Consider the following 27,899-nt stretch of genomic DNA (forward strand, 5'->3'; position numbering starts at 1 on the left):
AATTTTATCTCCACTGCATTCTCCCAAATACAGAGTTCAGTACTGTACATGCAACAGATGCTCAATAAATATGGAGCAGTATGGCCTAGTGGAAAGAGCACAGGCCTGGTTGTCAGAGGACCTGGGTTCTAACCCTCCAGTTCGCATTTATTGACTATTATCTTTTTAATGGCACTTGTTAAGCACTTACTATGTGCAATGCACTTGTTCTAAGCAATGGGGTAGATACAAGATAATCAGGCTGGACACAGTCCCTGTCCTGTGTAGGGCTCAGTCTTAATTCCCATTTTACAGATGAGATAACTGAGGCACAAAGAAGTTAAGTGACTTGTCCAAGGTCCCACAGCAGGCAAGTGGCAGAGCTGGGATTAGAACTCAGGTCCTTCTGACTCCCAGGCCCATGCTCTAACCACTAGACAACACTGCTTCTCATTATTATTGCTATCAGGATATTGACTGGCTTTCACCAACTGCCAGAAAAATGCCCAGACACTTCAAATAAACTTACCCAAAAACTTTGTAGCCTAACAGCTAGCAGAATAGGTGGCCAGAAAAACCTTGGCGGGGGTGGGGGGGAATTCATTCCCTAATCTATCGTGCTTCTATCAAGTAAGAATATAGAGCTGCCAAGGAAAGACAAAAGAAAACAAAGAATCATTATTGATTGTCTAGATTTTTTTTGCATTAATGTCCCCTTTAAAATTATGCAACTATAGATGCACAAGGAGTCATTCCTTTACTTCCTTGACAGATTAAATTCCATTAATTCTGAATAACAATTAGAATACAGGTCAGCCTGGTCCAAACTTTTGATTCTTATTTTAAAAAGGCTTTTAGTCTAGGACATTACCTTGTTGCCATCCTTTTAAAGCTGGGTCTCATCATAATAAATGCTTTGTTCACATGTATTTTATTTTTGCAATAGTCAGGGTGCACCACTGACAGACAGTACAGTGCTCGGAAAACGCCACCAGAAAATGCACAATATGTCCTAAAGTTATTTCTCATGAGCTGATTAATCAATGGAGCACACTGTAAGTATTCAATATTCCTGAGTATGATGATGATGGCATTTGTTAAGCACTTACTATGTGTGAAGCACTGTTCTAAGCACTCAGGGGGATACAAGGTGATCAGGTTGTCCCAAGTGGGGCTCACAGGCTTAATCCCCATTTTCCAGATGAGGTAACTGAGGCACAGAGAAGTTAAGTGACTTGCCCCAAGTCACATAGCTGACAAGTGGCGGAGTCGGAATTAGAACCCATGACCTCTGACTCCCAAGCCTGTTCTCTTGCTACTGAGCCACGCTGTTTCTCATTGAGCGCTCACTGTTCAAAGAGCACTGCACTAAGCACTCGGAAGAGTACAGTACAACAGAGTTGGTAGACACATTCCCTGCCCACAACTAGCTTACCATTCAGAACTTCAACTGATCATTCAACTACTTTGATTATTCCATGGGGTCACTGAAGAAATAAATTACAAGCAATTACAATTCAAATATCCTTACCACCTGAGTTTAATTCAAACTGATGATACTATAAAAACATAGTCTGCTTACTGATTGAATAACCCATCCTTGCTTTGGGATTTAAGGGAACAGAGGGCCTGATTATTAAGCATTTATCCTAGCATTATTAATTTCACTAAAAGCAATTAGTGAACCCTTAAATGAGCATTAAAAGCCATTGTGAAAATGGCCTTGAAAATTACCATTCCTGATTAATTCCAGCAATTAAGTGGCTCTAATGCAAAAAACCACCTGATTTTTTTTTTTTCGGAGCAAAGTGGTACTTCTGAATCCTATAACAACCAATGAAACCTTTCAAGATGTTCACTTCCCTCCATAATCTCCCATGAGCCAGGTGGGGTCAGCAATGCTGAGTGATCAATCAATCAATCAATCTCATTTTTGAGCGCTTACTAGGTGCAGAGCCCTTGGGAGAGTCTGTTTATTGTTATATTGTACTCTCCCCCAAGTGATTAGTACAGTGCTCTGCATACAGTAAGTGCTCAATAAGGCTCAGTAAGGCTGACTGACTGATTGAAGGGAGCATCCCTCATTCAAGACCACAGGGCTCCATGTCAATAAGAGGTTGCGGCTCCTCTCCTCAGCCCTCTTTTCGCATATGCCACATCAATCAATCGATCAATCAATTGTATTTATTGAGCTCTTGCTGTGTGCAGACCTGATTTTTTCTTTCCCTTTCCACCTATATATTTTGCACAATGCCCTTTCCTTTTAAAAACAAAACAAAATCGCCAAAGCAAAATTTCTCCATCAAGTATGGCACTGCCCAAAATGCACAGTGTTGGATATGAACTAGAGCCCATTAGCTGGGCAATTTCAAAATAACATATAAATATATTTTTTATTATGACAGCCTCAAAAATTGTCTCAAGTACATAGATACCCATAATACAGTTGGGCTTTAACTCTAGGGTGGATAAAAATCCACTAATAGTTTAAAATTGGATTTATTTCAAATCAGATGTTTCAATCATCACTGTTGATTTAAAAAAAATAATCCCCAAATGCAGGAGTGGTTTCCTTCTGAATATACCAAGCGAGGAATAAATCTCAGCCCGCCTGAATTTGAGCTTTCAGGTATGGATATTTTAATGGAATAATGGTAATTGGCAAAAGATGGAAGAGACTGCACTGACTTCTGCCCCATATTCCCTTTATCTCCAGCTGGGTCTATGTTAGCTAATGATTCCTGGGGCCACATTAGCAAATGTTCTGGATAATTCAGGTCCCAAATGATTCTTGCATTATTATCTAGATATTTCAGGTGAAATTTTTTTTAATGTGTCCTCAAATATACAGACCCATTTTGGTCTCTTCTGGACATACTTTTCCTCTCCACCTCCCTTGGCTGGTGAGAAGATTAGCTGCAATTTCTGTTCTCCAAAGATGCTAACAACATGATTGGAAAAGCATCAGGAGTAATTGAATAAAATTGTCCCTTAAAGTCTGTACTTCTTGGGTAAAGCACTCTCATCATTATAACAATATATGGGCCACAGTATAAAAATATATTAAAACTATATCATTTTCTTTCATAAATGGCCTAATAAACATGCTAAGACAAAACGGTGTTTTGAAATAGATGTATCATATCACTTCTTGCAGATAGTTCCCTCTTCCTCTCTTCCAGCAAGACAATGGGCTAGTCTAGCTTTAATTTGTTCATAATATCTAATTTTTAAAGGACAATTTTTCATATCTTATATTCTGATTTGCCTTGCTCAGAACAATCCAGTCAGCGAGGCCAGTTAAATTATTTTTCGAAAGAAAACAAGATATTTCACAGCTCTATTTCTGCAGGCAGATAGCAAAAGAGGCACCCTAAAAAGTAACAAAGAGGCATAATTTAAATATCTTTATATGGTTCTAGAAATTCCCCATGTAACCGAAAACAAAGCATAGCAGAATTTCAAGGAGAACTAAGGTCCGTTAGAGAATACAAAACTATATGGAAGCTTACCATACGGTAAAATGACAAAATGGTTTGGCCCAAGAGCTGTCTGCCTTGCTTACCATTACCTCCAAAAATGAAGCCACATCCAGGACTGATCCTAAGCTAATCCATATACAGTATTTCCTTCTAATCAATCTCAATGGAATTTATTAAGCACTTATTATGTACATGGCACTGTACTAGGAGCTTGGGAGAGTACAATACAATAGAGTTGGTAGAGCCAATCCTTGATCTCAAGGAATAACAATACTACTAAAAATAGTGGCATTTGTTAAGTGTTTACTATCTGCCAAGCACTGTGCCACCTGCTGGGGTTGATATAATACAATCAGATCAGACATAGTCCCTGTACATAACCATCTGTAATTCATTGTAATGTCTGTCTCCCCCTCTAGACTATCAACTTCTTGTGGGCAGGAACCATGTCTACCAATTCTATTGTACTGTACTCTCTCAAGTGCTTAGCATTGTGCTCTGCAGATAGTAAGCTCTCAATAAATACCACTGATTGATTGATTCAAAATGGCCCTAGAGTGGACATGGAACAAGACCACCAACTCTGGCGGGGCTCAGAGACTCAGAGCTGGGTCAATTACAACATCCCTCTGAGTGCGTGACATTGAGTGGTATTTACTGGGTGCTTATTACGTGCAGAGAATTGTATCAAGTGCTTGGGAGATGTCAACACAGTCAACTTGGTAGACATGATCCCTGCCCTCAAGGAGCTTAAAATCTAGTGGACTCTCCAGCCAAGCTTTGGCAGCTCCAAATCCTCCAGGAACCACACCTAAATTATTTCATTCATTCAATCGTATTTATTAAATGGTTTCTGCGGGCAGAGCACCGTACTAAGCATAATACAACAATAAACACTGACATTCCCTGCCTACTACGAGCTCACAGCCTAGGAGGGGGGAGACAAACATCAATACAAATAAATAAAATTAAAGGTATATATGTAAGTGCTTTGGGGCTCAGGGGGGTGGAAGAGCAAGGAGCAATTCAGGGAGATGCAGAAGGGAGTGGGAGATGAGGAAAAGAGGGGTTTAGTCTGGGAAGGCCTCTTGGAGATGTGCCTTCAGTAAGGCTTTGAAGCTTGGGGAGAGTGTCTGTTGGATTTGAGGAGGGAAGGCATTCCAGGCCAGAGGTAGGACTTGGGCCAGGGGTCAGCAGCAAGACAGGAAAGACTGAGGCACAGTGAGAAGGTTAGCACTAGAGGAACCAAGTATGCAGGCTAGGTTGTAGAAGGAGAGAAGCGAGGAGAGGTAGGAGCGGAGAAGCAGCATGGCTCAATGGAAAGAGCACGGGCTTGGGAGTCGGAGGTCATGGGTTCAAATCCTGGCTCCACCAATTGTCAGTTGTGTGACTTTGGGCAAGTCACTTCACTTCTCTGGGCCTCAGTTACCTCACCTGTAAAGTGGGGATTAAGGCTGTGAGCCCCACATAGGACAACCTTGTATTCTTCCCAGCGCGTAGAAATGCCATCATTGTTATTATTATTATTATTATTAGGAGGGGGCAAGGTGACGGAGTGCTTTAAAGCCAATGGTGAGGAGTTCTTGTTTGATATGGAGGTGGATAGGCAACCACTGGTGATTTCTGAGGAGAGGGGTGACATGTCCTGAATGTTTTTGTAGAAAGATGATCCGGGCAGTGGAGTGAATTAAGGACTGGAGTGGAGTGCATCAGCAAAGAGGCTGATAAAGTAATCTAGGTGGGATAGGATGACTGATTGTATTGGACGTAGAGTAAAGGGCAGATTTTAGTGACGTTGTCAAGGTAAGAATGACAGGATATGGTGAAGGATTGAATATGTGGGTTGAATGAGAAAGAGGAATCAGGGATAATGCCAAGGTTACAGATGAGGCACAGGAATCTGAGGCACAGACAAGCTAAATGACTTGCCAGGGTTTCCTGTGTCCTTCTTTAATTTGGGATAAGGCCATGGGGCAAAAAGCAGAGTGGTCTAGTGTCTGGAAGTGAGAGGACCTGGGTTTTAATTCTGACCCAGGAGTGACATGTCCTGAACATTTGATTGACTGAAATGTTCCCCTTTGCAAGAACAGTTTAATGTGCTCTTAATCAATCCCTATTTCTCATTTGTTAGGGATTCTGGGAAGGAAACACAGCACCCAGCAGTCTCTGTTTGGTAGACCAAGAATAGCTTGAGACTTAATCGATACTCCACCCTTTAAACACATGCAGCCAGAATTAGTTCTATTTCCGTGCTTTAAGAGAAGAAAGGAAACCAGATGGTTTGGGTAATTGCTCCAGCTGCAGATAGTTTGTCTGGCAGCCCAGATTCAACTCCTAGTAGGTAAGAGGATACTCTTAGACTGTCCTGGAAAGAAGAAGTGAGATGGTCATCTTTTCGCATTCCAACCCATTTGGAGCCCTGTTCCATTTCCCCTGCATTTGGTGAATTTAATGTGATACCATTTCCTTGTAAGTCATGGCAATGCAGATCGAGGTGGATATCATTTTTTGAATGTTTTACCAAACACTGAAATACTGTCGATGACATTTAGAACTCTAGAGAATCTTAGTAAGACTTCATGGATTCTGTTTTGAAAGATCACTGCAGGTAAAGAGAATGAATGTTTTAATCGTTTGTAGTAAAGCAAGCTGGATCACACCAGTTCTTTGGCAGCATAGAAGCAGCATGGCCTAGTGGAGCATGGGCCTGGGAATCAGAAGGAACTGGGGTCTAATCCTGGCTCTGCCACTTGTCTAGTGGAATTTGCATATTCTGGAACACTGAGAATTTTGGGGCCTGCCATTCCTCCATCTCACTAACATCCTCATGTGGGCACAATCACCCTCCGGTTCCCACCGGGACGATCCAGGGAGGGCACTGTCCAGTCTTTTTGGAGCCTCCCGATGCCCTGGAATAGACTCCTGTGAGTTTTGGAAGTTCCAATTAAATTAATCCAAAATTAAACAGACATCAGTCCCGCTATCCTCAAACCTGTAACTATTCAGATCACATACTGTTTACTAGGTGCATTTATTTTCATACAATTATACAACAATCCAGGAAAGCACCTTTTGGCTGAAATGCATACAGGGAGAGGAATTAGGAATGGTGGGATATATTTTTCCATTACCATGTTTGCCCTCCCCATGTGAAACCCATCACCCCTCAAAGGTTCAGATGTGAAAGAGGAAACAATGAATAAAGCATTAGCTTAAATCTACCATGCTTTGTGTTGCTGTTGCTTAACTAGAGTAAGACTCTTGAGATCAAACTGCCTTAGGAATGGGCTGGAAAAGGAGGTGTCATGGCTATATGGACAGAGAGAAAGAATTTTGTCAAACCAATGCCTATAAATTGGAGCTGAATACTCGCAAATATGAATAATCCTGCTCATCCAGTGCCCAAAGGATCAGGGTTCTGAAACATAATGAATTTTTCTTTGTACGAATCAATGGTATTTACTGAGTGCTTACTGTGTAAAGAGCAGTGTACTTAGTAAGCACTTGTAGAACCATTTGGGGTGTTCACTTGAGGGGCCGGGGGGAGCATGTCTCCCGATTCACCCAAACTTTCTCTGGGCCCAGTACATTCCAGGAAAATAAATCCCACTCGATCTGGATATTGAGGAGTGACAACAAATTATGGGAGCTGAATTATTTGACAGTTTTTTTAATACTTCTATTATAAACACCTGTGCTTTGTTTCGCTTTCAGGGAATCACAGCAATTTCTTGAAGGGATTTTAATATTTCCATGTAATTTTCCACTTGCCCTTCCAATCCCTGGCTGTTTATTCATTTACATGCTTCTCTCATCCTATTTGTGCTCTGCTTCACTAATGAATGATTATAAAGCACTTGGCCAGTATAATTTGCCAAAGAAATGCTAAAATAATAATGATAATTTGCTCTATGAGACAATCTGTAATTGTTCTTTTCCTTTATTCAAAAAATGTTCCTTAGGATCAAAATTAATTATTGCCAGACCAGACTCTTTCTACAGACACAGGGCAAAAATGTTAAGTACTACAATATTCGAAAACAGGATTTCGCCAGTAGTTCTTTACTTCTTGATACACACAGACACACACACAGACAGACAGACACTCACACACAATCATCTATGCTCTTGGATTTGTGACCTGTGGACATTGGCTATGTGCCCCACCTCCAACCCCACAGCACCTATGTACATATCTTTAAATCTAATATGATAAATTATTTATTCATATTAATGTCTGTCGTCCCCCCCCCCACCCCACCCCCGCGCGGACTGTAAACTCATTATGGGCAGGGAATGTGCCTGTTAATCTTAATCCTCATTTTACAGATGACATAACTGAAGCACAGAGAAATGAAGTGATTAGCCCAAATTCACCCAGCAGACAAGTGGCGGAGTCAGGATTAGAACCCATGACCTTCTGACTCCCAGGTCCATGCTCCATCCATTAGGCCATGCTACTTTCATTGATTCATTCATTCATTCAATCCTATTTATTGAGCGCTTACTGTGTGCAGAGCACTGTACTAAGCGCTTGGGAAGTACAAGTTGGCAACATGTAGAGACGGTCCCTACCCAACAGTGGGCTCACAGTCTAGAAGGGGGAGACAGAGAACAAAACAAAGCATATTAACAAAATAAAATAAATGGAATATGTACAAGTAAAATAGAGTAATAAATACATACAAAAATATATACATATATATAGGTGCTGTGGGGAGGGGAAGGAGGTAAGGCGAGGGGATGGGGAGGGGGAGGAGGGGGAGAGGAAGGAGGGGGCTCAGTCTGGGAAGGCCTCCTGGAGGAGGCGAGCTCTCAGTAGGGCCTTGAAGGGAGGAAGAGAGCTAGCTTGGCGGATGTGTGGAGGGAGGGCATTCCAGGCCAGGGGTGCTAGTATAGTTTAAGGAGAAGTTCTGCGGGGTTGGGGTGAGTATCAAACTGCTAACGGTCCCATCTGCTACACTGACCTGTCCCTGAGCTGGTGCTCCTCAGCACCCCCAAGTCTCCCCCATAAGATGGCACTCTACACCTCCCCGCCCCATAGCAAGCAAGCGCTCCCCAGACCTCCTGAATCGGTGCTCTCCATACACCTCTCCTGCCACTGCCCCTCATCATCTGACTTGGGTGTTTATACCCATCATTAACTCCCTGTGTTAGCATATGTTTTATGCATGAGAAGCTTCCTGCCTGTTTGTCAAGTCTTCAGAATGATGACACATTAAGGGGAAGAAGAAAACGGACGGGCAGTGCTGAGACAGACTGTGTGAGGTTTAAAATAGCCACTCGTGTGAACTAAATAAAAGCATTAGCGTGGTTCTCTCTCCTTCAGGAAGAGGGATCCCTATGGAGTCAAAGCAACAAAGCCAAGCTCAGCTTGGGACCCAGGAGGCAGGGGGCCTTCTAAAGCTTCCTCCAATGGGAACTGGGAAGCAAAGGTCATTGTCTAGGTTGGTGGGCTTCTTTGAAGGACTGAGCCATTGAAACTGCTCATAAATATACCTCAGATGACATTAGGTGGCTGGGAAGGTTAGATGGAGAGGAAGCAACTGGAAGGGCTGTATTAAATTTGAGATTTTCACATATTTGCTCTTGGGATTTTTCAAAAAGTCTTCTGGGAAGTAGCCAAATGTGTCTGGTGCCAAAGTGTGCCATCTGCCAGCAAAATCTGTACTGTTGTTGCAAAAAAAGGGAACGAAATTTAAATATTAGAACATAGGGAATTTCACCAACTTAGTCAATCGTATTTATTGAGCACTTACTGTGTGCAAAGCCCTGTACTAGGCGCTTGGAAGAGTACAACGTAACAGACCGTAGAGTCTAGACTGTAAGTCGTTGTGGGCAGGGATGTATTGTACTCCCCCAAGCACTTAGTACAGTGCTCAGCACACATTAAGCGTTAAATACGACTGAATTGAATAGTTATACTCCAGGTGAAAAGGTCACTATTTTATCAGCTAAAAAAACTCCTGGAGGGTAGGAAAATGAGTCTTGTTTTTGTTATACTTTTGTTATACTTTCCCCAGAGCTAAGTACAGTAAATGGAGTAGGCACTCACTAAATATCGCTGATTGACTGAACCAAATCCACCCATTTTTTGGTAACATACAGAAAAAATGCAAATGCATTGCTTTCCCCAAATTCCCGAATCCTTCATTTTAATGGTTTTCCCAACAGCATGATATTTAGAGTCCAGCACTCCTAGTCTTTCAAAGTTCCCTTTCATAAAATTGGGTCAGGCTTGCCCTGTGGCACTATCAAGAAATAAAATCATGCCATGCAACTCCCTTACAGCTGACTTTTCAAACAGCAGGCTGAAGTTTACAATGCAACTATTATTTCTTCTTCACTTGAATCAACCTTAGACAAGATGTCCGGAACAATGCTCTAATGGAAGGATGTCTCGCTGTTTCCTAAAAGTGCTGAGGCCAGATGTAAACACTTTCCTTTCAAACCTCCAAGACAAGAGGAAACTGCATTCCAGTAGCAGTGACTGCTGTCCTTAAAATCCTGAGCTTGCTTTTCACACTTGGGAAACATTGGGAGGACCTCTTCAGTGCACATGTTTGTTCTCTCTCTTTTTCTCACTCTCTCTCCACCTCTCTCTTTCTTTCTCAATCTACAAATAACGTTGAGTGATATCTAGATATGGGAGATTTGGGAGACACAATCCCTGGCCACAGTGAGTTTACAGTCTAAGCTCAGAAGGATACGGCTGTTGATTTCTAGTTGTGGTTCTCATGTTCCAAAGATTCTTCCCACTCATGAAGTGCAGGAGCTAAATTCACTAATTGTGGCCAAACAGTTTTCTAAGCTTCAGGGGCTTATGGGTACTTCTGCAGTGATTTCATCCACCTTGTTTTGCCTGCTGTACATGTACAGTTGGTATGTCAATCAATCAATTGGTTTTGCCTTGTGCTCTGCAGAGCATTGTCCTAAGCACTTGGGAAAATACAATAGAGTAGATACGATCTCTGCTTTCAGTCAGTAATTCATATTTACTGAGTGCCAACTGTGTGCAAAGCACTTTACTAAGTGATTGGGAAAGTACAATGCAGCAATATAAAAGACGCAGTCCATGCCCAGACATATTCCCTGCCCACAATGAGTTTATAGTCTAGAGGGGGAGACAGACATTATTAGAAATAAATTACAGACATGTACATAAGTGCTGTGGGGCTGGTAGGGGGGTGAATAAAGGGAGCAAGTCAGGGCTATGTAGAAGGAAGCTGAAGAAAAGCAAAAGAGGGATCAGTCGGGGGAGGCCTCTTGGAGGAGATGTGCCCTCAATAAGGCTTTGAAGTGGAGGAGAATAATTGTCTGTAGGAGATGGGGAGGGAGGCCATTCCAGGCCAGAGGCAGGAAGCACTTGAAAGGTGGGAGGGGAGTACAGTGGGAAGGTTAGCATTAAAGGAGCAAAGTGTGCAGACTGGGTTGTAGTAAAAGAGTAACGAATTGAGGTAGAAGGAGGCACCTTTCAAGGGGCTTAGCATTCCAAGAGATGTGCCTTGGAAAAGGAATGGTCATCTTGAACCCCTGAAAGCAATGCACACGAGGTGCCCCTTCCATGTCCCCTCAACTCCCCTAACCCAACGGTGGGACAGGCGACAACGAGGCACAGTGAGGAGGTTAGCAGCAGAGGAGCGGAGTGTGCGGGCTGGGCTGCAGAAGGAGAGAAGGGAGGTGAGGTAAGGTAGGAGGGGCCAAGGTGATGGAGAGCTTTGAAGCCAATAGTGAGGAGTTTTTGCTTCATACGAAGGTTGATAGGCAAACACTGGAGATTTTTGAGGAGGGGATGGCTTGCCCAGAGCATTTCCATATTTCACTCTGCTACCCGGATCATTTTCCTATAAAAGCATGTAGTTCATGTCTCCCCAATTCTTAAAAACCTCCAATGCTTGCCCGTCCACCTCCACATCAAAGAGAAACTCCTCATCATTGGCTTTAAAGCGCTCAACCACCTTGCCCCCTCCTACCTTACTTCCCTCATCACATCTACATCACCTCTGATATCTTTCCCACATCCTCGTCTCTTCCCTCTCCATATACACCAGACCATAGAAGTTTATTTAGAGAAAAGCAGCGTCACACCGTAAGCACTACAATCTGTGCCCATTGACATGGAACCCTGTGACAATCATAAGTTTGTTTGACGAGTGGGTGGAAAAACCTTTATTTATTGATAATTGACTTCACTCCTTGTTTGCTTTGCCATCTGAATAAGGGTCTGTAGTTTTAATTCAGAAGAAGAGTGGACTAGTCGGTAGAGCATGGGGCTGGGAGTAAGAAGGACCTAGGTTCTAATCCCAGCTCTGTTACTTGCCTGTTGCATGGACAAGTCACTTATCTCATCTGTAAAATGGGGATTAAGACTGAGCACCTTGAGGGACAGGGACTGTGTCCAACCTGAATAGCTTGTATCTTCCCCAGTGTTTAGTACAGCACCTAGAACAAACTAAGCACTTATACTATATGATGATGATAATGACATTTATTAAGCACTTACTATGTGCAAAGCACTGTTCTAAGTGCTGGGGAGGTTACAAGGTGATCAGGTTGTCCCACGGGGGGCTCACAGTCTTAATCCCCATTTTACAGATGAGGTAACTGAGGCACAGAGAAGTTAAGTGACTTGCCCGAAGTCATACAACTGACAATTGGCGGAGCCGGAATTTGAACCCAAGACCTCTGACTCCAAAGCCCGTGCTTTTTCCACTGAACCACACTGCTTCTCTCTATAAAAAACACTATCCACTGTCACTTTTCAGAAAGGTTAAAAAGCTGCCCAACACATATTCCAGAACACTGTGGTGTATCTGCCAAAGAAATTGAGGAAAAGCATGAAAAGAGCTTACTGTGGCCTTGAAGCTTCTGCCTGGTCTGTCTGAAGCTTTTCTCCTCCCTCCACTTCCATTGTGCAGTAAACAATCCTGTTGGGAGCGACTGACTTCAAACCTTGCACCTCCATTATCACAATCTAAGAAAGAGGAAAGGAATAAAAAGTTTCATGTCAAATCCCCGGCAATGCAAGCAATAAAACAAAGTGGTATTAGGAAGAACCAGAAAAAACATGAAAGGACTCACTAGAAAAATCAATGACTTTTCCACTCCTCTCCTTTCTTGCTCCTCTTCTCCAATTCCCCAACCCCCACAACTGTTTATACCTCCAAGCAATATACAACCCGAAAGTTCATTTCTGGGGCAATTAATATGAAATTTGATCTGATCCTCTAATCGAACAACAGCAGAGTTCTATTGAGGGACCTATCTGATCTCTCTTCTGTCAGCAGTTAACTCAGAATTAAAAACAAAATGCATGAAATAAAATGCTTGAACTGAATTTGGTCAATTAGGCTCCTAAAAAGAACCAGTGAAAGCATATGCTATGCCAAAAGTACAGGCAGCAGATGCCAAAAATGAAAACATCCCTTTAGGTCTGTCACCAGAGGGATAGTTCCCCAAGTGAGTGTGCTGTGGAAATCCAGGTTCCTCTGGAAATCTCATGGTTCCTCAGAGGATGCTGCCATATTTCATAATTCAGGGCATTTTCTTTACTTATTCACTGTTTTGCATGATTACTGCCACTTAGTCCTGAAATTCCTTAAACCTACTTCTGGATATATTACATTATCTTGCCACTGAGAAATTACTCTATAATTCTGTCAAGCAAATAGCTTCTCCCAAGGAGAGTATCAGCAAATGGGATAAAAATGGTCATGGTCCTTAGTTTACTAACCTGGGGGAAGGGCATGCTAACAGCATATTGTAAGCTGATTTTTTTGTGTTTATTTACAGTAAACATTTCCGGCCAACCTTAGTTAGCACATAATATTAACACGCATCCTCAGCCCTTAAGTCCACAGGCATATTCAACAGCTAGGTCAACTATTTATTCGGATCACTTCATCCTGGTCTATTGTAGTACCATTTATTATAACCTTGTTCTTTTTACTCTCAATGGTTGTAAATAATTTTGTTGTGTCTCTTCCCTGAACACTCTTTATGGGCAGGTAACACTGTCTCTGCTTCTGTTCTACTTTCCCAAGAACTTAGAACAGTGCTTGCATTCAGTAGGTGACCAATAAATACCATTCACTGACTGAACTCTGCAATATTTGGTTCATATCAAGTGCAAAAAAGCGAAATTGTTCAACTTGTTAGAATTTTTAAGTTCATAACCCAATCTGTGGAAGCAGTTCTGAGCCTGACCCTAAATCCATTCAGACAGTTTCAATAAACACCAAATGGAATTCCATGTATTTTTGTCTATTCTTTCTGGTGGTTCATCTAATTTGGACTGCAGCGTGACTTTTTAATAGAGCTAATGAAACTTTGTGGTTTACATAATCTCCCCTGAAAATCACCCACTTAAGAGATATGACATGTGCTGTGTGACATAACAGTAATGCTCTTAGGCTTCTCACATTTCTGATCCCAGGATTCATACCGAAAAATGCCATTTTTAAAAGACGTGCCTCTCTCAGGAGTTCCGCAGAACTCCCAGGGGTGCCCTCCAGAAAGCCTGAGGCATACAGAGTTGAAGACAGCTCCCCCTCTCTCTAGCCTGTATCTTTATATAAGTAACTTCTAGGGTAGACTTTAAGCTCATTGTGAGACAGGATGTGTCTGTTTATTGTTGTACTGCATCATCCCAAGCTCTTAGTACAGTGCTCTGCATACAGTAAGCGCTCAATAAATACAATTGAATGAATGAATGAAGGGAACGGAAAGTCAGGAGATGCTAAATCACTGCAGACTACTTTCGTTTATCATCAGTAATACTCCTACACTTCTGTTGTTCTGCTTCTGCATTTGCCTAATATTAAAGATCTACAACAAAGAACTTTTAGGGCATTCCCTAGTATTGGGGAATGTCTAATCCTGACTTCAATATTTAGGCAAAGTGGGGTGAATTAAGAAATACGGCAGAAACTCATTGGAAATCATAAATTATTAATTCATCAAGCTATTATATAAGCATCATTTTCACACTCCAGGATTAGAGTCCTCTTTTTATAGAAACTCTTACAAAATCACCAGCTGAAGCCCTGCTGATGTCTCTTGCTTTTAATATATCCTGGGCACCATCTCTCCACAAACAACAGCCAGATGTAGATATTTGTTGACTATTTCCCACTATGACCATGTTTGTCCATTTTTAAGCTTCCACCTTAATTAAATAATACCATTTTTTCTTAATGTCATTTCCTCCAGCTATTAGGAATGGCAGCAGAGGGCACTTGGGCAGTCATTCTAGAAGAGGTGAAATCACCGTGTCCACATTGGCTGATGAGCCACTTGTAGTGTATTATTTATTTGTGCTGAACTTCTCTCTGCAGTCTGTTTAATAGTCAAAGGGCAGGAGGGATGGAAGAAAGCATCTGCTGGCACTATTCCTGTCCCCTCTATTACAAGCTGTGGTAAACAGGACCTTCTAAAACATTCAACTTGTGAAACAATCACTCTGTTCCGTATAAACAATGCCACCATCTGTTCGGGAAATGTTTTCACCCTCCAGAACTGCCAGCCTCAAAGATTAAATTTCTTGTGTAAATCCACGGATACGAATATGGTATCCTAGGTCCTGAATTCACGAACGAAAACAGAGGCTACTTATTATCTTTGATGTTGGGTGCAGGCAAAGAACATACTGTAGTGATGAGTGGAGTCAGTCCATTCTTCTTTGGGGTAGGGTTTGGTTGTCTTTGAAATAGATTGACTGGAAGTCCTGAATTTCAAGCGGGTTTGTTTTTTAATTGAAAATTTATGTACATATAATGTGAAAATCTGTTTCTGAAACAGCTGAACTTATTTTAAAAAAATGATCAAATCAGGACAGTCATTACAACTAAACGGAACATGCAGTTAGGATTCTTTTCATCATGTGAGAAGTAAATCACTAGATCTTTTTTTTCCTCAACCACAGACTAAAAAACCAAAATACATCAGTTGCTTCCTCGAAGGACCTCTACATTCTTCTCACCACTCATTTCCCATCTTGCCCTTCTTGTCACATGTGTGAGCTACCCGCTAAGCATACAGGCCACACTCAAATTTGCTTGGTAACCTGACCTTTTCCCATTAGAGAAGCAGCATAGCCTAGAGGAAAGAGTACAGGCCTAGGAATCAAGGGACCTGGGTACTAACCCTGGCTCCATAGCTTGCTTGCTGTGAGACCTTGAACAAGTCACTTAATTTCTCTAACCAATCAATCTATTGTATTTATTGAGCACTTACTGCATGCAGGGCATTGTACTAAGCATTTGGGAGAGTACAACACAACAATATAAGAAACACATTCCTTGCCCACGACAAGCATACTCAGTTTCCTCATCTGTTAAAAAAATGGAGATAAGATCTCCCTCCTGCTTAGACTGTGGGCGGCATGGTAAAGGGATTGGGTCCAATCATCTTATAACTACCCAAGTGCTTAACAGATTACTTGGCTCATAGCAAGTGCCTAGCAAATAACATAATTTTTTTAATGGCATTTGTTAAGCATTTACTATGTTCCAGGCACTGTACTAAGCACTGGCATATATATATATATATATATATATATATATATATATATAAATTAATAGCCAAATCCCACATGAGGCTCACCGTCTTAACCCCCATTTTACAGATGAGGTATCAGAGGCACAGAGAAGTTAAGTGACTTGCCCAAGGTCACACAGCAAATAAATGTGGTCCTGGAATTAGAACCCTTGTCTTTCTGACTTCCAGGCCTGTGCTCTCTCCACTTGGCAACACTGCTTGTCTTCTGGGTGTTAAGCTTAGGGGAAACCCTTTATCCATATTGTTAGTCCTTTCATTAACTGATTCAAAAGAGATTTTACTGGAATTTGCGCACAAAACCTTAAAAAAGTGTTAGAATAACATTTAAAATCTTCAACATGCAATATGAAACTTGAAACTCTAAAAGTAGCCACCAGAATGCCATCAGATTATGTATGAACTTCATTTGTGCTGTCAAAGGCAATCATGGGTTACATACACCTACCTCTAAAGTAAATGACAGCACCACATCAGATTTTGACAGCTGAATCTCATTTTCATCCCCTATGTCTAAGAATGCAGAATTCTGTGATCTCTTTAACTTCTGCAATTTAAATTCCGGTCCACCTTTAGATACTGGAAGACTTTCCAAATTGGCCATTAGCAGATTCACTGAAGACCTCAGCTCTTCTATATACATGCCCTCCATTTCTTTTGATACAAACTTTGGGGACTTTCTCTCCTGGAAAATATAAAGGAAATTCAAAACGTTACTTCTAACATACATACATGCTTGCCTTGCCAACTCACTTGATTTTTGAATTTTGTGGTTCTACGCCTTGGGAATTTCTAGGCAGACTGGCTAAATCTATCCAGTCTATGGGTTACCCCGAAGCCCTGTAACGCTCCTGGTTTGGGCAATATACTTTACCATAATCTAGAGAGATCTTGGCGCCAAATACAGCCACAAATTCAAGGGCCAGTTTCTCATCCTCAATGAATATTTCAGCATCCATGCTACCGCACGGGCCCGAATCTATCAGTAAAGATGACAGATCACATCTTTCGGAGGAGAATTAATTCTTCCAATTGACTAAGGGACCACTTATTAAATTAAATTCTGCTATCTGAACATTTTGCATCTCAGCTGGAAGGACAAGCCACTACTGTTAAAAAAAATCAGTGGAAAGAATAAGAAACCTTTATATTTACATATACTTTCCTTGTACAGCTGCAAACTCTCATTGAAGGATGACAAGGGGTGGGGGGAGGAGGAGGGAGGAGCGAGGAGAGAACAGACCACCAATGCTTAAATTTTTAAATAAAGCATTTCTAAAGTAAGTAGACAGCATGGAAATACCCCAACAATTTACCTTTGCCATTTGTTCTGCCAGTTGTAGGCGACCATCAAGTTCCCGTCTGATCTGGGCTGCTTGTTCATCTGCATTATCCAGCTTGGAAATGAAATACACACATTGTAGAAATCAGAGCTCAGATACAAAATACACAATGTGGAAATCAGACACATTCATTCATTCAATCATATCTATTGAGCGCTTACTTTGTGCAGAACACTGTACTAAGTGCTTGGGAAGTACAAATTGGCAACATATTGAGGCAGTCCCTACCCAACAATGGGCTCACAGTCTAGAAGGGGGAGACAGACAACAAAACTTGTGGACAGGTGTCATCAGAATAAATAGAAATAAAGCTAGATGCACATCATTAACAAAATAAATAGAATAGTAAATATGTACGAGTAAAATAAATGGAATAATAAATCTGTACAAACATATATACAGGTGCTGTGGGGACGGGAAGGAGGTACTGTACTAGCCCTGTACTGTACAGAGCATTGTACTAAGCGCTTAGGATAGTACAATACAACAGAGTTGGCAGATACATCCCCTGGCCACAACGAGCGCACTGCTTAATAGATACTATTACTACTACCCAAAATATATTTTAATGCCTGTCTCCCTCTCTAGACTGTACCCTCCTTGTGGATAGGGACTGCATCTACTAATTCTGTTGTATAGAATACTATTGGAGAAGCAGCATGGCTCAGTGGAAAGAGCCCAGGGTTTGGAGTCAGAGATCATGGGTTCAAATCCCGGCTCTGCCAATTCTCAGCTGTGTGATGCTGGGTAAGTCACTTAACTTCTCTGGGCCTCAGTTACCTCATATGTAAAATGGGGTTTGCCCATGGGGCAACCTGATCACCTTGTTACCTCCCCAGAGCCTAGAACACTGCTTTGCACATAGTAAGTGCTTAATAAATGCCATTATTATTATTATTATTATGGTAAATGCTCAGTAAATTCCACGGATTGACTGGGGTGCATCCCCACGAGCCAGCCCCGGGGACCGGTCAAGCCTGGCCCAACCCTTCCAGGTCCTCCCCCAGGGTCCCTTACTAGGCAACAGTGTCCTGAGGATTTAACTAAGGCATGACCAACTGAAAAGGAAAGAATCCAAAACCCACTAGCCAGAGATCCATGTATTCTCATCTACTCCACTACAATTGAAGCAGCCCGGACTAGTGGACACAATGTTGTGTCCACACAACATTGACCTGCGAGTCAGAAGGTCCTGAGTTCTAAACCTGGCTCTGCCACTTGTCTGCTCCGTGACCTAGGCAAGTCATTTAATTTCTCTATACCTCAGTTCCCTCATCTGTAAAATAGAGTTTAAGACTGTGTTTAAGAGTTTAAGTAGAGTAAAATAGAGTTTAAGCCCCATGTGGGAGAGGGACTGTTTCCAACCAGATTATCCTGTATCGACCCCAGCTCTTAGAAGAGTGCCTGGAACATAGTAAGATCTTAACAAATACCATAAAAACCCAAAAAAACTGTTGGGTGCTGAAGGAGTTTCTCAATCAGTGGCATTTATTGAGAACATTCTCAGTGCAGAGTACTGAACTTGTCCTTGTTAAGGGTGTATCTGAGAGGCACCCCTACTCAGTTTGGGCAAGATTGCCCTCAGCCATTATTGGGGTCTATATGCTTGGCATTCTCTGCGAACTAAAGGAAGTGCATTCAATGCCATGATTTCAGACACTGATGGGAGAGTCAAGCAACACTGGGCCCAAGACTCATCCCTGGAGAAAATCCCCCAAACCTTTCCCTCAGTTAACAATAAGTCTACAACTAGTATTAGGACTAGACTGTAGACTGTAAATTTGTTGTGGGCAGGGAACGTGTCTGTTTATTGCCACATTGTACTCTCCCAAGCACTTAGTATAGTGCTCTGCACACAGTAAGCGCTCAATAAATATACTTGACCAACTACGGTTAAGAGGGGAAGATCATGGGTTTGGGCAATTGTCAGATTATTGGAACACCCAACAACTTGGGTGAACTGCACATATGTTTTCTGGTTTTAGATTATGAGCCCCATGTGGGACAAGGACTTGGTCCAAACTAATTAGCTTGTATCTACCCCAGTGCTTGGTACATAGTAAGCACTTAACAAGTACCATAAAAAAAAAAAAACCAAGAGGAGGATTTATTTGCTGATAATTAACCAGCAGTTGCCTGGTTTTTGGATGATTTGTTCTACTGTCCCGGGGCAATTTGCAATGATTAATGGCTTGTGAATGTTACAAATAAAAGAAATATCTAAAAGGAAGATGATGATTTGGTATGGTTTCTCTCCCCTTATCATACACCTCCTTGTCCACCCGACTGTAAACTCCTAGTGGTCAGGGATCTTTATTAAAACTGAACTCTTCCTATCCCCAGTGCTTAATATAGTGCTCAGCACACAGAAAGCAATCAATAACAATTGATTGATTCTTGCTCCCTAAAAGATTACAGAGCGGGGGAACTATACTGAATCTAGGTTGAAACAAAGTTATTTTATAATTCCCATATTATAGTTTATTCATTGGTATTACTTGAGATCATTCATGATGTGAAATCATGCCTAAATATTTCCCCTTCGTCTTCAAGTGAGTGAGGCTAACATGACTTAAATAAATGCTCAAAAATCATCACTGCCAGGGAAAGTCTTGGGCAACAGAATGTGCCCAGTGGAACTCAGGAATTCCAATTACATACTCCACAAGAAGCAGTGAAGATTAAAACCACATAAACTTCCAACCATAATAACGCTTTGCAGCTCTGACTTAATGATGGTCAGGACTATTAACAACACTGAGCAACCAAAGCTTTTCTGCTTGAAGCCTGATCAACATTTATTTTTCTACTTGAGAATGAAAAGATATTTTCATTTAATGAAGCTGTAGTTTTCCTGAGGCTCTATGGGGAAAAACAAACAATTTATTAAATATTGATAACCAGATTAACAGCTGGTAGCTAACAACTTTAAGTGAAAAGGTTTGGGCTATCTTTTGGGTTCAGGAAGAAGGCTGCTATGCTGTTTACATTACCACTGGGACCAACTCCAAAGGTACCAACTTTTCATTGTGAGTGCAGGAGTGACAAAGGAGTGGATATTTTAGTGTAGGGGTAGGAACTAGGAGAGGACAAAGTTCAAATATCTAGCAGGCCAGAAAGACACCACTTGATGTCTTTTCATCCCAGACTGAAAATTCTCAGGTCTTACTGGAGATGAGGGATGAGCACGTTGTGTGCAGGGAATTTGTCTGTTTCTTGTTATATTATAGTCTCTCAAGCGCTTAGTACAGTGATCAGCACACAATAAGCGCTCAATAAATATGAGTGACTGAATGAAAGCAAGGCACCCATTGAATGAGTGCCTCTGATGCTGTCCCCTTGGAAACAATCTCTGCACAGGCACCCACCAGCCCTGGAGACTGCAAACTTCACTAGATTGAACACTTCTTGAGGGCAGAAATTGGGTCCCTTAATCTCCGTCACCCCCAAGAAGTGAGGAACCTATGTCCCTTGAGCAATCTCTGGACAAGTACCCACCAGCACTAGAAACTGAAAACTTCACTAGATTATAAACTCTTTGAGGGCACAGATCGTGTCCATTAACTCTGATAATAATAATAATAATAATAATAATAATAACTGTGGCATTCAAGTGCTTTCTATGTGCCAGGCACTGTTCTAAGCGCTGGGGTGGATATAAGCAAATAGGGTTGAACACAGTCCCTGCTTCACATGGGGTTGTACTCTCCACAGCATTTAGTAGAGTGCTCTGCACAAAGCAGTACTCAAATACAACTGATTGTAAGAAGAGAATAAAAGATGCCAACTCTTACATCAGCCCATGGCCTTTTCTTCTCACGGCTGATCGCCCTGGGACAGGAAATTTCATGGACTTCAATGTGCAAATGGTCTACTGGGGAATCTCGAGAGAAGATAGGGAAGGAGTGGATCCAGGCGAAGTAGCTAATCAGTAAGATGACACTCACAAATTTGCCAATCCATCAATGAATCGTATTTATAAAGCACTTTGTGTAAAATGCTGGACTTGAGCACTTGGGAGATGACACAATATAACAGACACATTTCCTGCTTACAATGGGCCACTGACTCAAAGTCCACACGGTGTTTCTGTTTTAGAAGGAAGGATTTGATTTCGTTTTCCTGCCTATGCCTGTGCACAGGAGATTAAGGAAACAGCTTGCTAATTTTTTATCATTATGGAATTTAAGTGCTTACTATGTATCAAGCACTGTTCTAAGATTAGATACAGTCCCCATCCCCCTTGGGGTTCACAGTGGAGGAAACTGAGGTACAGAGAAGTTAAGTGACTTGCCCCAGGTCACACAGCAAGAAATTGGCAGAGCTGGGATTAAAACCCAGGTCCTCTGACGCCCCGTCCCATTCTGCTTCTTCCTAGGTGAAAGGTGCAGGCATCCTTTCTGAATCCATACAAATCTAGAGGACAAGTTAAAGGGAAAGGCTGACCTCACTCCTCATGTGAACTTTGATCTCTTTTTCTGGCAGAAACTTCAAACTACATATGAAATGGCTTAAGTGTTCTTAATTCTGAAGTACTTAGGAACAGAGGAAGAGGGGATAGATAGTAAACATGCAAAGCTAGCTGTAGTTTTCATCTTTTTTCTACCTTTTAAAAATATTTAGATCAGCTTTTTGGTATGATATGCAATCCAGATATATCACTGTGCCTGAAAGAGTTATAGAAAAATCACAATTTGCAATCAAAAGATATCCGTGCTCAGAGAGCTTAAGCTCTTCAGGAACTGTCTTATTTCTCATCTTACTTTTAATGTGCTTCGTAGAGTACTCTAATAATAGTAACATCAATGAGTGTAATATTTGTCAAGTGCTTAATATGTGCCAAGCACTGTACTATGTATTGTACTAAGTACAAGAGAAGCAGCATGGCTCAGTGAAAAGAGCCTGGACTTGGAGCCAGAGGTCATGGGCTCTAATCCCGACTCTGCCACTTGTCAGCTGTGTGACTTTGGGCAAGTCACTTAACTTCTCTGGGCCTCAGTTACCTCATCTATAAAATGGGGATTAAGACTGTGAGCCCCATGTGGGACAACCTGATCACCTTGTATCCTCCTCCTCCCAGTGCTTAGAACAGTGCTTCACACATAGTAAGCGCTTAACAAATGAAATCATTACATTACATTATTGGGGTATTTACAAGATAATCAGGGAGCTGTCCCAGATGGGGCTCACAGACTAAGGCGGAAAGGAGGATGGGTTTTTATCCCTCTTTAGCGGATGAGGAAATGGAGGCCAGGATAAGTGAAGTGAGTTGCCTCAGGTCACAGAGTATGCAAGTGGTGGAACTGGGATTAGAACCCAGGTCTCCTGACTCCCAGGCCCGGCTACTTCCTTTAATCCTTGTTGCTTCTACACACTCCAAAGTCAACCTTCCATATATACAGTGTGGTAGAGACTGCTGGCTCCCTAGGTTTTACAGCCATTCCATAAAGGCAAATCACATGCCATTAGTACAGTCATCTTCAAATCCACACCAGACACCAAAACTGTTTTCACAAACTTTGTATTTTACAGAGTCATAAAGACAAGCCTCAGTAGATCAAGAAGGCAACTCCATGCTGGAAAGATCTCTTTTCTGGGCATGTGCATCGCCCAGTGGCTTTGAAGTTGTGAATTGAGGAGCCTGTTTCTTAGATTAAATTCAATACGATTTTCTAGTGTCTCTGGTTCCCAGCTTGTTTACTGTTATTGTACTTATTAGGTGGCATGAGAGAATGAAGGTAACTTCAAAAACAAAAAAAGCTTGAAAAGCATATGTTATATGCAATAAGTTGTCATCTGAGAACCAGCGTGGCTCATGGAAAGAGCACGGGCTTTGGAGTCAGAGGTCACGGGTTAAAATCCTGGTTCCACCAATTGTCAGCTGTGTGACTTTGGGCAAGTCACTTAACTTCTCCGTGCCTCAGTGATGTCATCTGTAAAGTGGGGATTAAGACTGTGAGCCCCCCAAGGGACAACCTGATCACCTTGTAACCTCCCCAGTGCTTAGAACAGTGCTTTGCACATAGTAAGCGCTTAATAAATGCCATTATTATTATTATCTACCTATCTGTTCAGCTGCTACAATTCTTCTTGGACAAGCCAAGGGGAGTGCTTATGTGGACAAATGTGTGAAAACTGGGAATCACTAAAGACAATTTACAATCTGGGGAGTTACAAGGGAATAGAATTTAGACTCAGAGCCATTGTACATGGTTAGAGTGGGGATTCTCCCAAACAGAAGCAGCATGGCCTAGTGGATAGACCACAGACCTGTGAGTCAGGAGGACTTGGGTTTTAATCCCAGATCCGCAACTTGTCTTCTATGTGATTCTGAGCAAGTCACTTCACTTCTCTGTGCCTCAAGGACCTCATCTATTAAATGGGGATTAAGACTGTGAGCCTCATGTGGTGAAGGGACTGTGTTCAATCTGATTAGCTTCTATGAACCCCAGAGCTTAGTACAGTATCTGGCACATAGTAAGCGCTTAACAAATGCCATTTTGAAAGAATTACTACTGTTGCTCAATGGCTGAAAAGAATCCTGGATGAGGGGAACAGACTACAGCTAATTCTTTCCATTTACTTTGCTTCCAACTCTGCAGAGTATTTTCTTTTAGCTTTCATACTGAGGGAATAAAAGGTGGTTGCTTTGGAGCATGAGACCAACCAGACTGAGGAGGTCAGAACAGACTTAGTGACTCTAGTTCCTTCTGTGCCAACACACTTTTTCCAGATCCCAATTTGGACTCACTGCCGGCACTTGGGAAATTCACTTGCATCTTTCAAGATAAACAGTAGGGTCACTGAGAAGGTTTCTGGGGCCTCCAGTGGAGAGGTCTAAGAAGACTAAGCAACTTCTTTCTTAATTCTGTACCTCCGTCTCATATATCTCATCACCAACTCCTTGCCCATGTCCCCTCTCTGGCCTGGAACTCCCACTTCCTTCATAGCCAACATACAATCACTCTCCCCACCTTCAAAGCCTTATTAAAACCACACTTCCTCCAAGGGACCTTCCCTGACTAAGCTCTCATTTCTTCTACTCCATCTCCCTTCTACACCACCCTTTAAGCACTTGATATTCACCCTACCCTCAGCCCCACAGCATTTATGTAAATACCCACAATTTATTTTAATGTCTGTAGACTAAGCTCCTTGTGGTATCGGAACATGTCTACCAACTTGGTTGTATTGTCTTCTCCTGAGTGCTTAGTACACTGCTCACCACACAGTAAATACCACTGATTGATTAACTGACAACACTGGAAACCAAATGTCTCAACTCTTACTACAGCTAAAATGTGCTAAGGCCCATCATGTTTCCCCCATGAAGCTAAGTTTCCAAAGAAATGTCACAGGCCTGGGAGTCAGAGAACTGGGTCCTAATCTTGGCTCTGCCAATTGGCCTGCTGCTTGACTCTGGGAAAGTTTCTCAGTGTCTTAGTTTCCTCATCTGTAAAATGGGCATTAAATACCTGGTCTCCCTCCTACTTAGGCTGTGAGTCCAGTGAGGGACAGACACTATGTCCAAACTGATTATCCTGTATCTAACTCAGCGCCTAGTACAGTCCTTGGTACATAGTAAGTGATTAACAAATACATAATTACTGTTGGCATTATTATTATCACCTGCCCCAGTAGGTCTCTCCTGACAGTCCACAGTCACAACAAAGGTGTTTGGCTCACATATCCACAGAGTTAGAAAAAATTACTAAAGAAACTTAGCATTTAGTTGCAGGCTTGGATACAAAATCCAGATTCCATTCATTTAATGGGATTTAGATGGTAATAATAATAATAATGGTATTTGTTAAGCGCTTACTATGTACCAGGCACCGTACTAAGCGTTGAGGCAAATATAAGCAAATTAGGTTGGCCACACACCCTGTCACATGTGGTGCTCACAGTTTCAATCCCCATTCTGCATAAGGTAACTGCGGCACAGAGAAGTGAAGTGACTTATCCAAGATCACACAGCAGACAAGAGGCGGAACCGGGATAAGAACCCTACCAACTCCCAGGTCCGTGCTTTTTCAACTATAAAGTGCTTTGTGGACAGGGACTGCATCTACCAACTATATTTTGCTGTATTCTCCCTAGTGTTTAATACAGTGCTCTGAACAGAAGAAGCACTCAATAAATAATACCACTGACTGGCTGAGTGTCTTTGTCCAAAATACTATGCAAGGTGCTTGCGAGAGTTCAATAAAAGCAAACAACCTGTTCCTTGCCCTCATGGAGTTTACCATCCTTTTAAATTGATTAATGGAATAAAACAATTATTTCCTAGTGGAAAGGGCATGGAGGGATCCAGGTTCTCATTCTAGCTCTGCCAGTGGCCTTCTGTGTGATTTCAAACATGTCATTTACCCTCTCTGTACCTTAATTTGCTCAACTGCAAATGGAGATGATACCTGCTCTCCTTTCAGATTGTGAGCCCCACATGGGGCAGGTACTGCTGCCAATCTGGTTTCTTTGCATCATCCTCAGTGTTTAGCACAGTGCTGGGCACATAGTAAGCACTGTGGATAATAAATAACTTAACAAATGGATTCCTAGACTGAAACTGACAGAAGCAGTGTGGCCTAATGGATAGAGAACGGGCCTGGGAGTCAAAATGACCTGGGCTCTAAACCCTCTCCACTACTTGTCTGCTGTGCCACCTTGGACAAATTGCTTTACTTCTTGGTGCCTCAGTTACCTCATCTGTAAAATGGAGACTAAGACTGTGAGCCTCAAGTGGGCCTTGGACTGTGTCCAACCTGATTAGCTTACCTACCCCAGTGCTTACCACAGTGCCTGGCATATAGTAAGCACTTCATAAATACCCTAAAAAATTGTGTTACCCTTCAAAGAATGTGTGTTAAGTCTAAAATACATACATTTTAAGCTATGGTAATTTTGCTTGCCTGGTGAACTTAACCAACAAATAATTACAGTGTAACAAATGCCATAAAAAGTGTCTACTATGGGTCAAGCACTGCTCTAATTGCTAGAGTAGATACTTGATCATTGGGATTGACAGAGTCCCTGTCCCACATGGCCCCACAGTCCAAGCAGGAGGGAGAACAGGTAGTGAATCCCCCTAAGCTAATGTTTAATCATGCTATAAAAGCCTAGCTCTTGCCTCCCCAACTGAGGAGTTGTATATATCTAATTTATTTATCTTTTTATTTATATTAATCTCTGTCTCCCACTCTAGACTGTGGGCTCCTTATGGGAAGGAATGTGTCTGTTTGTTGTTAATTGTACTCTCCCAAGCACTTAGTACCATCCTTTGCACACAGTAAGAGCTTAATAAATATGACTGACTGACTGAATGAATGAATGAATAAAACGAGTGCTCCTCCACCCTCTCAGGGTTCCAAGCTATGGAGGATTCTTTTTCCCCCAAAATGGGCTGGAAAAACAATAAGATAGCATCTCTAAGGCCAGTCAGATAAATAAGTTGCTTTTTTGAATTTTTTCGGTGTGTAGAAGGTTTACTTACTTTGCAACAAGCTCTCCTCACCATTCCCTTCAAAAGGGAGGTATGAGATCAGGTTAATCAGATGAGACAGAGTTCCTGATCCATATACGGCTTATAGACTAAGTAGGAGGGAAAACAGATGTTGAATCCTCATTTTATTGATGAGGAAATACAGGCCCAGGGAAATTAAGTGATTTGTCCAAGGTCACACAGCAGGCAGGTGGCCCAGGTGGGACTAGAACCCACGTCCTCTGACTCCGTGGTTCATGCTCTTTCCACTAGGCCATGCTGCTTCTTTGAGCAGATCATCTTTGTGCAGAAACGCTCTGGGCATGTTACTCCCCTCCTCAAAAATCTCCACTGGCTACCGATCAACCTACGCATCAGGCAAAAACTCCTCACACTCGGCTTCAAGGCTCTCCATCACCTCACCCCCTCCTACCTCACCTCCCTTCTTTCCTTATACAGCCCAGCCCGCACCCTCTGCTCCTCTGCTGCTAACCTCCTCACTGGGCCTCGTTCTTGTCTGTCCCGCCGTCGACCCCCGGCCCACGTCCTCCCCCTGGCCAGGAATGCCCTCCCTCCGCACATCCGCCAAGCTAGCTCTCTTCCTCCCTTCAAAGCCCTACTGAGAGCTCACCTCCTCCAGGAGGCCTTCCCAGACTGAGCCCCCTCCTTCCTCTCCCCCTCCCCATCCCCCCTGCCTTACCTCCTTCCCCTCCCCAAAGCACCTGTATATATGTTTGTACGTATTTATTACTCTATTTATTTATTTTATTTGTACATATTTATTCTATTTATTTTACTTTGTTAATATGTTTTGTTTTGTTGCCTGTCTCCCCCTTCTAGACTGTGAGCCTGCTGTTGGGTAGGGACCGTCTCTATATGTTGCCAACTTGTACTTCCCAAGCGCTTAGTACAATGCTCTGCACACAATAAGTGCTCAATAAATACGATTGAATGAATGAATGCTTCTCTCCTGGGCCTGTCCCGAGTTGAATTCCCATGGACCTCACACAAAAATGTCTCCATCTCTGCAGCCTGAGTTAAGGCCAGATGCATTTTTTAGAT

General features: G+C 42.2%; 1 protein-coding gene across 10 annotated transcripts in view; it reads right to left on the bottom strand.

Annotated features, from left to right (window-relative positions):
• Window positions 1-27,899, bottom strand: part of CADPS2 (calcium dependent secretion activator 2) — a 371,455-nt gene that overhangs the window by 213,544 nt on the left and 130,012 nt on the right. For all 10 annotated transcript variants that reach the window (XM_038752460.1, XM_038752456.1, XM_038752457.1 and 7 more), the window contains exons 4-6: window positions 17,333-17,413; window positions 16,465-16,701; window positions 12,314-12,435 (exon numbers count right to left, since the gene is read on the bottom strand). In XM_038752460.1, coding sequence (XP_038608388.1) covers window positions 12,314-12,435; window positions 16,465-16,701; window positions 17,333-17,413 — 440 coding nt within the window. The remainder of the gene's footprint in view (window positions 1-12,313; window positions 12,436-16,464; window positions 16,702-17,332; window positions 17,414-27,899) is intronic.

Source organism: Tachyglossus aculeatus, chromosome 10 (assembly GCF_015852505.1).
Source record: "Tachyglossus aculeatus isolate mTacAcu1 chromosome 10, mTacAcu1.pri, whole genome shotgun sequence".
Taxonomy (NCBI): domain Eukaryota; kingdom Metazoa; phylum Chordata; class Mammalia; order Monotremata; family Tachyglossidae; genus Tachyglossus; species Tachyglossus aculeatus.